Source organism: Tympanuchus pallidicinctus, unplaced genomic scaffold (assembly GCF_026119805.1).
Source record: "Tympanuchus pallidicinctus isolate F22 unplaced genomic scaffold, pur_lepc_1.0 scaffold6, whole genome shotgun sequence".
Taxonomy (NCBI): domain Eukaryota; kingdom Metazoa; phylum Chordata; class Aves; order Galliformes; family Phasianidae; genus Tympanuchus; species Tympanuchus pallidicinctus.
In genome coordinates, this window is record NW_026294780.1 from 42,116,741 (window position 1) to 42,130,753 (window position 14,013).

The 14,013-nt window shown below is 38.1% G+C and overlaps 1 protein-coding gene across 1 annotated transcript in view; it reads right to left on the bottom strand.

The window, feature by feature from the left end:
* Positions 1 to 1,310: 1,310 nt before the first annotated feature.
* The window catches only part of EPSTI1 (epithelial stromal interaction 1), a 47,181-nt gene continuing 34,478 nt past the window's right edge, over positions 1,311 to 14,013 (bottom strand). The window contains exons 9-13 of the mRNA XM_052705641.1: positions 12,442 to 12,525; positions 9,533 to 9,606; positions 8,446 to 8,551; positions 3,461 to 3,501; positions 1,311 to 1,902 (exon numbers count right to left, since the gene is read on the bottom strand). Coding sequence (XP_052561601.1) covers positions 3,481 to 3,501; positions 8,446 to 8,551; positions 9,533 to 9,606; positions 12,442 to 12,525 — 285 coding nt within the window. The 3' untranslated portion in view covers positions 1,311 to 1,902; positions 3,461 to 3,480. The remainder of the gene's footprint in view (positions 1,903 to 3,460; positions 3,502 to 8,445; positions 8,552 to 9,532; positions 9,607 to 12,441; positions 12,526 to 14,013) is intronic.

Genomic DNA, 14,013 nt, shown 5'->3' on the forward strand with positions numbered 1-14,013 from the left:
AGACATTTCACTCTTCCTACAGATCTGTCTGTTTTGTTCAGAAAGATAGAAGAGGGAAAATTGAGATACTTTGTCATTAAAAAGAGCTGGAACAGTTAATGTCTGAAATTATAGCTAAAGTTTGTAGATATCATTTCAAATAAGAGACTGAAATGCTGGATAAGGTACGCAGTTTGTGATCCAGCTTCTTCTCTGAAGACAGCCATAAGAAAGCAGACAAGCTTAATGGAAGAGGTTACACAAGGTGACTTGCCATTACTGTTCCTGAATGTGAAAGTAGCAGATGAATAAAAAGTTCTTCTTTCTCTTCAGAAACAGAAACATAGCAACATAATCACACTGAATTTTAACTTCTCAGTGACCACAGTGACTTCCTCAGCAATTCTCAATCAGATCTAGGGCTGTGGTACTCCAAGTGTGGAAAGGCTGCAGGTTCACTACTTCAACAAGACCACTTATAAATATTAGTCTAATCAGACAACAAGGATCTGATTTAAGCAGAGGCATGTCCTTTAAAATATATGTGCATGCATATATCCTACTCTACAACCATCTAGCCCTAGAGCTAACAACTGACGAAGGATGTACTTGGGAGTGAGATGTGAATTCAATTTTCAAAGCAGAAGTCCAATAGCAGGGAGAAGTACCATTTGCAATTGAGAACCATTCTTTAGGTATGCAGAAGTTTTTCTAAGGAAGTTTCCAGTGTCAGGTACCTGAAAAAAGGCTAAACTGCAGAACATTAGGGAAACCTGCACTTTGAATCAACATCAGCTAACTAGTAGTATGAGAGGGTAGAGTAATTCCCTGAGGCAGAGATAACCAAGGGCAACAACAGAGAATCCCAAAGGAGAAAGAAAACACAGCAACATCACAGGTTCAGAAGAAAACTTCAAGTGATGCATTATGAAATTTCCATGTTGCAAGGGCTATGGAAAACCAGTGTGTGTGGCATGCCTGAATACTGAAAAAAATATTGCTTGGGAAACTTTTAATTTTGCATAAAATGTACTTGTAAATGCAGTGGATGCTTCTTGTCTGCATGGCCCATCTAACACACTGTGGATCCTTCTTTTTCATCAGGACTATCTAGGTCGTGAGTCTGACTTTCAGAAAACATTAAAATGTTGCTGTTTGCAAAAACAAGAATATGGAAATAAAGTTCCATTAGACTAGAGAGAAAAGAAGAGTAAGAAACTAGAGATAACTAGAGATTGTAATACTTCTCCCCATTCGTGTAACAGAAGTTAACAAGGTAAAATAGGGAAAGTGAAAAAATGATGCGTAAAATATTGAATGCAGTGTAAAAGTTTCCAGTATTAAAGTTTTATTTCTTTAATGTTGTACTTTTCTAAACACATTTTCAAAATAGCCCATCTATAATACACACACTTGCTTCTCCTTGACTCTCTACTGTTTAACATACATTAAAAAGTCCCACAAAACCCCCAAAATACAAAAAGCAACATCAACAAAAAAGCAGCACTTTGCTCCCACAAGAGAGCACTATTATTTTTTCTGCTGTTCAAGTCACTGGAAATTTGTGGCTGGGTACAGTAAAAAAGTAAACGCAGATATTTCTGCAGCTTCTGCAACATCTTCTTTTTGTGAGATCCTAAAGGCTAGCATAATTGCAATCTGCAAAAGGCAAAACAATTTAAGAAGGGGGAAAAAAAAGACACATTCACTTATTAAAAATTAATTAGGAATTTCATAACCAGTTGCCTCAAATATGTGTGAATAATGACAGCTAGAAACCAGTCTCTGCAGATTACTCACAAAGCGGGTGTGAAGATGCAATCAGGCTAGGAAAAAAATCACACGGATAAAAGAGGGCTTTCTTGGAGCTTTTATAAGGTCATTTGGCCAAAGCCAGATAAAAGAGAATGTTTCTCTAGTATTCTGTAACAAGAGGAAGAAAACAGAATTAAAAATTATCTTTTGCAGCAAAATAAAAAAAATCAAAGTCATACTAGCCTAGGATTAAGTCCACTGGAAAATAAAGTCTCCATTTTTTTTTTCTGACAGGTTTTAGCTTTTAATTCTGTAAAGCACTCATGAAAGGATTTCTACCTTTTTTGTAAATTAAATTCACAAAACATCCCAATTATCTGCAGACGTATTAATAACTCTTTGAGCAACATATTAACGTAGCAAGCTGAAATGTGTTTTCAAAACATTAAAATAAAGATTTAATAAGTACATCCGTCCATAATTCTTTTACACTTCATATGTAAATATATAATTGGTACTGTAGATATTGTGTAAAACAACAAAGAACTCAATATGTCCGACTCCTTCAGCTGTCCACAGTTTCCAAAACCTAACAGTATTGTGGGCTGCCAGAGATGGTCATTTTTTCCCCTGTGGGGAACTGAATTTATCTATTGATTGTAATTTCCATGCTGAATTTAAGTTACTTTTTAATAACAATTTTACTCCTCAACTGAAAACTGAAAAGATGACTCATGTGAAGCCAATTGCATTATTTAGATACTATTTTTAGGATACAACCCTGCTACGAAAACACTAAAATAGTGTTGGAGTGGAAAATGAGGAAGAAATTGTACAGGAAATTAAGAACAGTCCTTGCACAGAAGAATCATGGAATCACAGAATGGCCAGGGTTGGAAGGGACCTGAAGGATCATGAATCTCCAACCCCCCTGCCACATGCAGGGCCACCAACCTCCACATTTAAGAAGGGCTAAAAGCAAGTGGTTTTTAAAAGTTTATTTCATTTTTTAATTCCTCTTTCAAAGTTCTAGCTTTCAAACAAAGTTCAAAGGTAATTCGAGTGCCATATGCCAGTACCTTGCCTTAGAAGTCCTCAAGACTACAAGTGAAGGCTTTGCACAAGTCTTTAAATCAGAACTGGGAATAAGGGTATGGAACCCCTTTCAGAAAAGTACATACATGCACTGAGGTTTGTGTAAAGGTCATTTCTTTGATGCAATACTGGTGTTTCACTGACAGTCTTTATTGATACTAACAATCTCCATTTTCATGCATGGGAAACAGCAGGAAGAAGCAGCCCAAAACAAAGCCTTTCCCTTTCACTGTCTTTCACTTACAATCATAATTACGTTGCAGAATCACCTTCTGCATTTCCAACCATATTCCTCAGCTGCCGAGTTTTATCCACTCACAGTCCACAACACAGAGAATGTGACTTTATTGAGGTTTTGGCACTAAATATCCTGAGCAAACACTTTCAATGGCATCAGTGCTTCCTTTGACTTGAAATACATGTTCTGCAGTTCTTTATGAAGGAACAAGTTTCAGATTTGGTATGCACCATTGCATAGCTCCATGCACACAGTTGGAAAGCCATTATTTTAAGATGCCCTCTCATAATACTTGAGAATTAAACTACAAAAGCCTTCACAATGAAACAGCAAATATGAATCTAAATTAATACCAGCATTAGTACTGACAACTAACAAATCTTGTATTCTTACCTTCTGGCAACATTAATCCTTTATTCCAAGTAGTCTGACCCCTAGATGAATAAAAATGCATTAGTACAGTATAGTAGAATGAGACACTTATGTTAGGAACTAAGGTTACGTGGGTCTTTCCTGATTACTTGGTATCCTTTGCTGTCTTTTAAAACTCTATTTAAAATATAGTGTAAGTTCTTACGTAAGAAGATCCCAGTTCCAGTAATAAATATTTATTTGATTTGAACTACATATGAATAGTGGGATGTACTGACTTCGAAGATAAGCTTGGTTTTGCTTAAACAAGTCAATCTAAAAGTGTTCTAAGTATCTTAGATGCCTTGATCCTTTCTCAGTCTCACACAATTTGAAAGAGCGAGAAGTTTCTTTTGCTCCTCCCTAGACTCCCAATAATCTCTTTCAGGATGAAATTTTCAAAAGAAAGAATGATTGAGCTCAAAGTCGAGCCAGACAGAACACATCAGATTACGCTGATTGACTGCTTTGTCAGAGGCAGGTCATTAACTCATCTACCTGGACTTACTCATCTTAGGTCCCTCAGATGATGCTTCTGCTGAACAGTTTTTTATTTTCCTTCATCATTCTGCTTGGAAAGATTAGCATATTACTCTCAACAACTATCACAACAAAAAATAGTTTTAGGAGAAAAATCAAATAATCTTTCTGAAACATACTGCATATAGACTAACCAGGCTAAATCTAAATTAGCAAACTTTTCTTTGTAAAAAGATATTTAATCATTATGGCAAGCCTGCTGGCAATAGGTAGTAATTACATTTATCTCCATATGTTGAGTTTGTTTTGCGCATTCTAGTAATTGGCAAATATTATCCTTATCTCAACCCTTGTGTCTTTTTTCACCAGATTTTCTCCCCTTGTTCTTTTGCAGAGGGGGAGTGAGAGAGTAGTTTGGCAAATCTGAGTTGCCCACTGGTGTGAAACCCCCCACAACAACATGCTCTCAGATTGGTAGCAAATACCATAAATCTTGACACTCTAGAGTGATGCTCCCATGGAGCACGTTGGAAGAAACAAAACAAGTGCTAATCCACAAACCATGTTCATTTAAAACAGTTGTATATTCAAGCTGTGTTATTTCTGTCCAGCATCTATCGAATTTCTGTTCTCTGTAAGGGAAAGGAAGAGAATGTCCCGTTGCCCTGCACCTATGTATTCAGGCCACAGTTGTTTCCCCTTCTAAATATCTATATTAATGTATCAACTAAAGGAGTAGAGTCAGCATGTGAGAGAGCATTTCTCACTCATATGCCTGACATGGGGTTTATAAGAGACATGGAACAGGAGTGTGCAATACGTCACATTGTCTTCTAGATTCTGAGTTTACTAGAGCTTAGAGAGTTCCAGCATGACATCCAGTACTTCATTAAAGAAGAGCAGGCACATAAATTTCATCTACTCACCATGTGAACTATCTCCATTAACAGAGTAGACAAAAGAGTCCTTCACATTGCTCACTTTCTACTCAAAAAACAAACAAGGGCTCTGTTACAGGCCTGCCATGCATTAGCACTTGGCCTCTGCAAATGCCGCAGTGCTCGAGCAAGGAAAAATCTCAAGGGAGTAAATATAAAAACATGTCACTGTTTTAGTTATTCTTTTGTAAAAATAGAAGTGTTTTCATATTTAAGTAAAACTGTTCATTTATGCCACCACAGTGAACAGATATTGCCTCAGTTATATGCCCCAGCTGAGTAAGGACTCAATCTTATTGATTAAACTTTGATGTTGAAATGACAAACATTATCTTTTCCTCTCCTATCCTAAAAGGTTTATACTTATGTTAGAGTCAATGGCTGCACAAAAGACATCAATATTCTCCTGATAGCATACAGGAAGACTCAAGATTTTCCCAAAGGTGCAGTAGCTCAACACAAAGAAGTGGAAACATTAATTTGGCTTCTCATTAAAAAAGCAAAACACGCAACCACCCGGAGAGCACCTTGATATTTATAACCAAAAGGTGAGAAAAGAACTACTTTCATGAAAATACTTCGTGAAATAACAACATCAAAATATTCCTAATAAAACAAAATCTGTCTGGAAGGCAGAGGAATAACAAAAATTAATTTGTTAACAACTAGCGAACAACAGGGCACAGCAACTGCTCTCTTCTCTCCTGGACAAACATACAACAATAAATTTACCCTCTCCTCTCTTTCCACGCCAGTCCTGATATCCACTGTTCAAACACTGCTACAACCAGCCACTGTTTTTCACAAAATGCAAATAAACTGAATTATCTGTGAGACTTTTACACTCTTTTCAAATTCAGTCAAGATTGGCCAGCAGGTTGGAGACCTAACTACATGTATACAGAGTGATCACAAAAAAGCCATTTCCATAGGAAACCAGGCTAATAGAAGTAATAATGAAAAATATAGCAGTTACATCAACAATGGCACAACATTCAGCTTCTGTAAGCATGGAGCTGTTGTGACTGTGAAGAGCTCAGTCAGGAAAAAAGAAGCAGGAAAGAACAAATATTTCCTCTTAGGTGCCACTACAAAGAAGGAGCAGGCTCAAAACTTACCTGCAGGTCTTAACTTTGGGAACCTTTTTCTTTTCTTTTCATCTTAGTTTATAATCTGAACTGCTTCAGTTAGCTCTTTTGTAATGCAAAACACCATGTTTCAGGCAATGATTTGTAAGGCACCTTTGGAGTTCAGCTCTTTTTGCTTAAAATCCCAAGAGAAGGGAGAAGAGCCTGGATATAATCAAAGACACTGAGGTTGCAGCCTCCAGCCTGTCTAAAAGAGATTCTTGCTCTTGTTACCAATACTTATTTTAATTCTTCTCCTTTATGGCATCTTCTTAAGTACTTTATTCTTTCCGTACTTTGTTCAGTCTTCTGAACATTTCATAGTGAGGTATATATGAAAAACACATAATCTAAGTGCTACCCAACATAAGGCAGGCTCCTTGGGAACTATTCAGTAAACATGCAGAGTAGGAAATCTATTACTTCTTTATATAGGGATTTGTTGTAATTATGTTGATGCATACATATTAAAACACATTAAAAAAAAAAAAATAGATTGGCTGTAGACTTTTCAGAGCTGTCTGCTATTAAAACTATGCCTGGGCTGAGTGCACTAGTGCAGTGGTACTGCCACGCATCTTGGGGAATAGCACATTTGGTAAAGCACTAAAGGTACAACCTCATTCCTTCTATACCCAGAGAAGCTTTCAGCAGGGACAGTGGATGGATGGAGATGCTGCAGTTCAGAGATTGGAGCTGTTGGCTGTTACAGACTTTATTTTACCATGAAACAGTTTACAAATTGTGATAAAGGATACAAACTAAAATAAAAAGAACAATTTCCACCCTTGGCTAAGCAGGCACCATCCAGCAGACTTTACTTTTTGCCCCTTTCTAGGCATTATTTGCTTCTGTCCTACCTGAAGACTAACACTGCTATTTTCAAAAAAATCACTCAGGCCTGCTATACAGAGTACTCTCTTATTCATACTCTTTTACTATGCCTGGATATCTATGGTTCAGTTTTCCAGCATGAGCCAAGACCCTAGACAACTGGTTCTTCCAGCAACTACCATCAGACACAACAGGAGACTGAGCTCACAGATGCTGTCCACTCTCAGCAAGATCAAGAGAACTGCTCTGCACAGTTCTGGCTTCAGTCTGAGGTTTCTGAGCCCTCCACCAAGCTTGCCCATAGCTTTTAGTGAATAAGAGGCTCCTTTTCCAGTTTCAGTATCTGGAAATCTCTAGGAGCAAAACTAACTGCTTCTCTGTCATGCTTTGACTTTGTAGATGCTTGAAACCAAGGTTTTGTAGCATTCATCTTCCAAGAAACAAATCCACACTGAACAGTCCATCTCAAGCTAGGTAGTTTCCTCTGTAAAGCCATATTCACTAAATTTATTTAGACTTGTATCATTTTGCTACTCAGTCTTTGCAATTTTTAATTTCTACACTTTTGTCCTCTCACCAATGGAATTTCATCCCAATAGAAATTTCCATAATGGAAATAACTGCACCAACTCTGACCATTACATCACAACGCTGACTAAGATGAAGGCTCAAACTTCTAGAGTCAGAACAAAGAAAACAAACTTTCTCTTGCAACTCAGTAATGCCAGGTCCCATATCATTTTGAAGATCGTTGCCAATCTTGGCTGGACTGTACCACTACACCCACTGTATAGTCTGGATTTGTGCCTTCTGATTTCCATCTGTTTGAGCTGATGAGAGATGACCTGCACGGGCAACATTTTCCTAGCAACAACATCATCAAAGCAACTATGAAACAGTGGGTCATCTCCAGTGGTGCTCAGTTTTACAAGCACAATATGCAGACTCTTGTTCGTTGCTGGTGAAAATGCACAGCTATGGTGGTGACTGTGTTGAAAAAACAGTGTTTTGTAGCTGAGAATTTGCTCTATCAAGTAGTGTTATTGTGTTCTTTGTATCTGTTGTAGATTCCATGGAAATAAATAGGAGGTATTACTTTCCGAGCGACCTACTTAAACTGGGTATGGTCAGGTCTTCCTTCCTTGCCATAAGTTTATTCAGGAAGGAATGAACAGCTATACTTCTCATGGCATTTTCCACCTCCATTTTCAATATCATATTAAAATGTTTACAGCCTTTCCAAACATGTTAATATGAATTTATAGATCTCATTTAAAGATGTTAAAAAAAAAAACCATACAATTTCACTACTCTTGTTCTGAACTTCAGGAAGTATGTTGGATTTGGATCCTTGTACTACCTTCCATGAAAAGCAACCAAACTCTGCTGCAAGAACAGCTGTTACTTCCTCTTCCCATTTGAACAGATTATATTTAAGACAGGATTTCTTTTTGAAAGCTGCTGTAGCTGGCAGCCAACCTGGACTGTCATGCAGGCTAACTGTGCACAGACACATAACAGTATATGGAAAAAAAGTCAATTTTTAAACAATCATATTGCTTTAGTGCTCTGTACTCAAAAAACTTACCCAGGCACCATCACTGCAGTAGTCCAGACTCCCAGAATATCCAGGTTGGCTGATGTTATTAGATTGTGTTTTCTTCTGAAGTCGGTCCAGAAAAGCATTATTTACTCTTGAAGTAGAAAGAAAAATGAACAGTGATTGAAGGTAGCTGAGGAGCTCAAACTTTTGAAATGTAGCATTCTCTAAGGTGCTTTCCCTATTCTCAGTTAAATATACATCGTTCTATACTTTTCAAGTGCTGAACAACCACAGCCTGTCATGAGATAGGATGCCTTCCATTTTCAGTTCACCAGGTGCATTCTTATCCTGCAATCAATCCATCATGATTAAAAAGCATACATCTATTGCTATGAAAAATGGAGTAAAAAGTCATCCTGCATACCACTCACTTGATCACCCTACGTAGTCTTTCAGCCTTCATTTAAACAAGTTTCTCTAAGTAGAGATTCCCTAATGAAACATCCACTTAAGCTTGTTACTAATATAGCCAAGCTGTCAGAAAGCACCTCTAGCATTTTCTTGTACTGCCTTCAGGGCTCACATTCAGGACATCAGGAAGAGGCTACCAAGTATGATAAAGCTGGAAGACTACCATCTGATTGTGCTCTTTCAAGGCAGGTCATAGGAAGCTGCAATTAGGAAATTATAAAATATTTTAAAAGACTTTGCGTTCCTTGTGAAGATGTTGAAGGGACTGGGAGAACAGGTAGAGTTCCCAGCAGTATTCTTAGTTGGAGACTGCGATCCAGACAGAAGGAGAAGAGCAAACCAGTTGAATGAATAGCTGCACATAATATTTTACACATACTTTTCTCCAGCTGTCTTTAAATTGTCTTGAATCTGCTAATAGTTCCTACCCTGTGCTGTACCCTGTGCTGATAAATAAAGTGAAAGAAGCACTCTGGGGCACACATTACTGTGAGCAGCTGTAATGGTGGATATTAGTGGTTTATCTGAAGACAAAGTTAAACCAGAGGCTATAACAGGGATCTTCAATGCAATAGTCTTCTTAAGCATGTATGCTTGCAATTTTGAGTCTCATTCCAGATAGAAAGTAAAGTAATGTATATTCTGAGATTTTGCATCATACCTCCTCTGTTCATCTTGATGTGCTCTTATCCTGGCTTCTTCCTTCTGCTTTTGTTTTGATTCCATTAATTGAGCCTGGGGATGACAAAAAAGAAAAGCAAACAAACAAACAAACAAACCCCAAAACTTATTTTTAGTTAACATGGCAATGTTGAAAATCCAACTAATTCCACATGGAGTTAATGTCAACTAGAGCCACGGGTAATTTCTGCAACTTCATCCAGTAGCGTTTTATTTGCTTATGTGGCAGCACTGAGCTCAGAACAGACCTCATTTTTCTGTACAGCACTGCATAGGATTAGATATGTGAATTCAGACAGCTCCAGTCCAACATTTGAGTACACCAGCCTGCATGCAAGCTCTGTCCCTCTAGCAAAGTCCCCCTTCTTCCAGATAAACAGTCCCTCTGCACAGCCAGTACACATCAGCTCCATCTGTCAACGCAGAGCAAGGCAGAGGCATGCAGCACCCTGCCCAAACAATAGCATGCCCATAGCTCCTCTGCCCTCCAAAGTATTGTGAAGAAACTTCCTAGTCCCTTCAGTCTCCTAGTCTGGAGAATAAAGGAGGCTCAGAGGAGACCTCATTGCATTCTACAACTTCCTGAAAGGTGGTTGTAATGAGGAGGGGTTTGGCATCTTCTCCCAGGCAACAAACAGGACCTGAGGAAATGGTCCCAAGTTGTATCACAGAAGGTTTAGGTTAGATGTGAGGAAGGACTTTTTCTCTCAGAGAGTGGTCAGGCACTGGAATGGCTGCCCACGGAGGTGGTGGAGTCGCCGCCCCTGGCAGTGTTCAAGAGGCGTCTGGATGAGGAGCTGTGAGATTTGGTTTAGTGCTTGTGGTAGCAGAGGTGATGGGAGGATGGTTGGACCAGATGATCTTGCAGGTCGTTTCCAACCTTGTGATTCTATGATTCTGTGATTCTATGACAGTGAGGAAAGGACAAACAGTACCTACTGGTGTGGTGAAAGCATGTGCAAGCCCTAATGTTGAAGCCTACAGTCCCTACATTATATAGTTTTAAGGTACATAAACAGTCTCAAAGGGACTTCTCTGAAGAGCAGAGTTTGCTTATACAATTCTAGCTAGACCTGCTAAGGAAACATTGCATGTTTCCTTGTTTGTCTGCCTCTTGATCCCTGTAATGTGCTCAAGGACTGAAGATGAAGATTTTTTCTGCAGAGAATTTGGCTTGTAGGGCAAAGGGGGGACGGATGGGAACAGACTCATACTTCATATTTTCCATAAAAACTGTAGGAATAGGAAGTAAAACAAAATGAAGTGGTTAGATAAAAGCTTCAGTAACAGAATGGAACTACAAATGTAAAAAAAAAAAAAAATAAAAAAAAAATCAATTTAAATGGAACATTAAATAAAAACTATGCAATAAATGTATGAAGAAAATCAATAACTGTGAATGTGTTGTGTATCAATATTTGTCTAGCCCTAAAAGAAGAAACAGGATTAAGAAATAAAAAAGCCAACCTTTATTTTCACTGTTTTAAATAACTATTCAACCTGAAAATTAAAACCCAGTATCTGACTTTCCAATATGCTGAGTCCTCTCTTGGAGTAATGTTCTGAAATATACTGCGTGTATGTGATGCTGTGTTCAAAGTGTACTGAATATTTTTAAATCAAGCAATACATACTAAAACCTGTTCTGAAGAGAGGAAAAAAAAAAGCAACTGACAATACCTATACATTTTATAGCTGTGCTATACTAGGAGCTTGCACACAGGACAGAATTCACAATTACTTTAATAAATATTAGTTTGAAGTAGAAATAAGCCAACATAAATTGGAGGGACAATTACTGGAGCCTTTAAAATACATATTATTTACAGTGGGTTTATACACAGCACATCACTCTGTGCAGGATGTAGCAGCAATGCTGAATGCAAGGAGCACATGGTGTTGTGTACCAAGACAGAGCAGCCCTAGAAGCAGTCCACATTTTCTTGCTGTCCTACAGAAATCAGTATGACATCTAAAGCTCTATACAATACCCTCGAACCAAGCTAAATAAAGAACCTGATCTCATGGGAAGTGTCCCTGCCCATGGTTGGGAGTGTATTAGTGAACAGAATCATAGAATGGTTTGTGTTGGAAGAGACCCCCAAAAATCATAGAATCCAAGAACCTTGGTGAGGACCCTTCCAAACTAGACCATTCTGTGGTTCTATTTGCTAATGTATTTTTAAATGATCTGTAGTTAATGCTGCCTTCTGCACACTTGCACAGTTAGACCTAGGTAAAGAACTTACTGCAGTGTAATAACTATGCTTTGTGGAGATTATCTTTACATAAATCTAGTACCCAAAACTATGCCAGAGGGATGGCAGTGGTTGACATGCCTTACAGGCAATGCATGTTGCTTATGCAGAAGATGGAGTTGTAATTACAGTACAATTGGACAAATAAAAACCCTCCATTTATGTGGTTAGCAAAGGAACATAGAAGAGCACAGACTTGATAGCAAATCTGAGTTCTTCCACATACTTGTTTGAGACAGCAGGGCACACAGACTGTTTCTCTATAAAGAACATATTCAGAATCTGAGATCGTGAATATATCAGTAAGGTTACTTCCACCTGAAAGACTGGTTGCCTTAGTCTATGAAATTTTGGTCACCACAATCCAAAAAAAATGCTTTGTGCAACTGTTCAAATGGAGAGGCAAGCAGGAGCTACTCATCCAGATGCAAATAGCCATGAGCCCAGAAGATACTTCTGTCTGTCCAAATTTTACAACTTGGCTCATCTCTCTCACAACATTTGATAACAGTGACTACATCATTTTCCCTAAAGAGAAGCCCTGTGCATAGGCTACAAGTAATCAATGCATTTACTTGATCACACAGCATGCAAAAATGACACAATATGTAAACTGTTAATGTATAATTACCTTCCTCCGTTGTTCTTGCTTCATTTCCTCCAATCTTCTGTTTTCATCCTCTCGAAGAGCTCGCTTGTATATACAGCTTCTAGCCTGTTGTTCAATAGAAAACATAGACATACTGGTGTGGGTATAGGGAGGATCAACATGCCAAACCTTATTCTCAATTCTACTTACAAGTAATTAACAAATCAGAACTGTTCGAAGGATTACAGTTATTAAAAAAACTGATGAGTTTGAAGACTAGTGTTTAACCAAGGAGTGGCTTAAAACTTTTCAGGCATTCCATTTAGCTGAATGTTCACCTGCACATTACAACTAAGCAGCCACAGCACATTTTATTGCTTGTTCCAGTGGCATACATAAAGATATTCTGAGTAACTGAAAAATGCAATCAGGATATAAGACAGTGAGATGGGATGTTGTGGGAAGACAGAAAAGCACTGGAAGCATTACTAATATAACAAAACAGAAGGGAGGCCTGGTAGCAGAGGGAACACTAGTAGAGGTTCAGGTTGGAGTAGGAAAAATTCCTTCTCAGAAAGAGTGGTAATGTTTTAGAACAGGGAGGCGGAAGAGTCACCTCTCCTGGAGATTTTCAAGTAGATGCTGCACTGAGGATCAAAGTTTAGTGGACATGGTAGTGATGGGTTGATGGCTGGAGTAGATGATCTCAGAGGTCCTTTCCAACCTTAAGAATTCTGTGATTCTATGATTGTTTCCATATAAATATTGGAAAGGAACGTGTGGTGGTAGGGCAAGAGAAGCTCAGAGATGAGGACTGCTTTCTTAGTTGGGAGTCAGGCAAGAGAAAATCTGAAACTAGACATCACAATGAAAGTATTCACCTGTTTCCATTACAGTAACTAGCTCTGGTCTTTTACAAATTACAGTTGTCTTCAAAGGGCCAGCATACCATTAGGATTTTATAGGATCCTTAGGAACTTATACTGTAAAGTCCTCAAGCAGGTACAGAGCATAGCACACTAAATAATGAGCCAATATAATTTAAAACAAGAAATGTGCAGGTTTGACTTTAGTGAAGAATTTGTTGCAGGTCTACACGGTGTTCTTGAAACTTGATGTATGTGTGCAGAATGACACCATTAAAACGGCAGGCACATAATTTGCTAAAAAGACTGAATAGAGAAAGCAATTATTAATAGCTCAATTTTGAGCCAGGAGGAGTTGTTACATGTGTCCAGGGAGACTCATTCTGGGTCCAATATTATTCATTACTCTCTCTAACGGCTTGGAGAATTGTGTGGAGTGTATGTTAATCAAGCTGAAAGACAATAAGACTCTATACCGGACTGGTAACACTTTGAAGACAGGATTAAAATTAATTATGAGCTTAATTAATTAAGTGGGCCAAAAAAGCCACCAATGACAGAGTCACCCCAAAAAAGTCAAATTTGTTCACATGCATCAAGTAATGTTTGACACTGCTATTTGAACTAGATGTACTGAATTAGTATCATGAACAAATAAGTCCTGCATGGGAAAAAGAATTCAATCAACATAACATTGTCTCAGATTTGTTTTAGTGCATTAACTTTAAATAATAAAAAAACCTATATG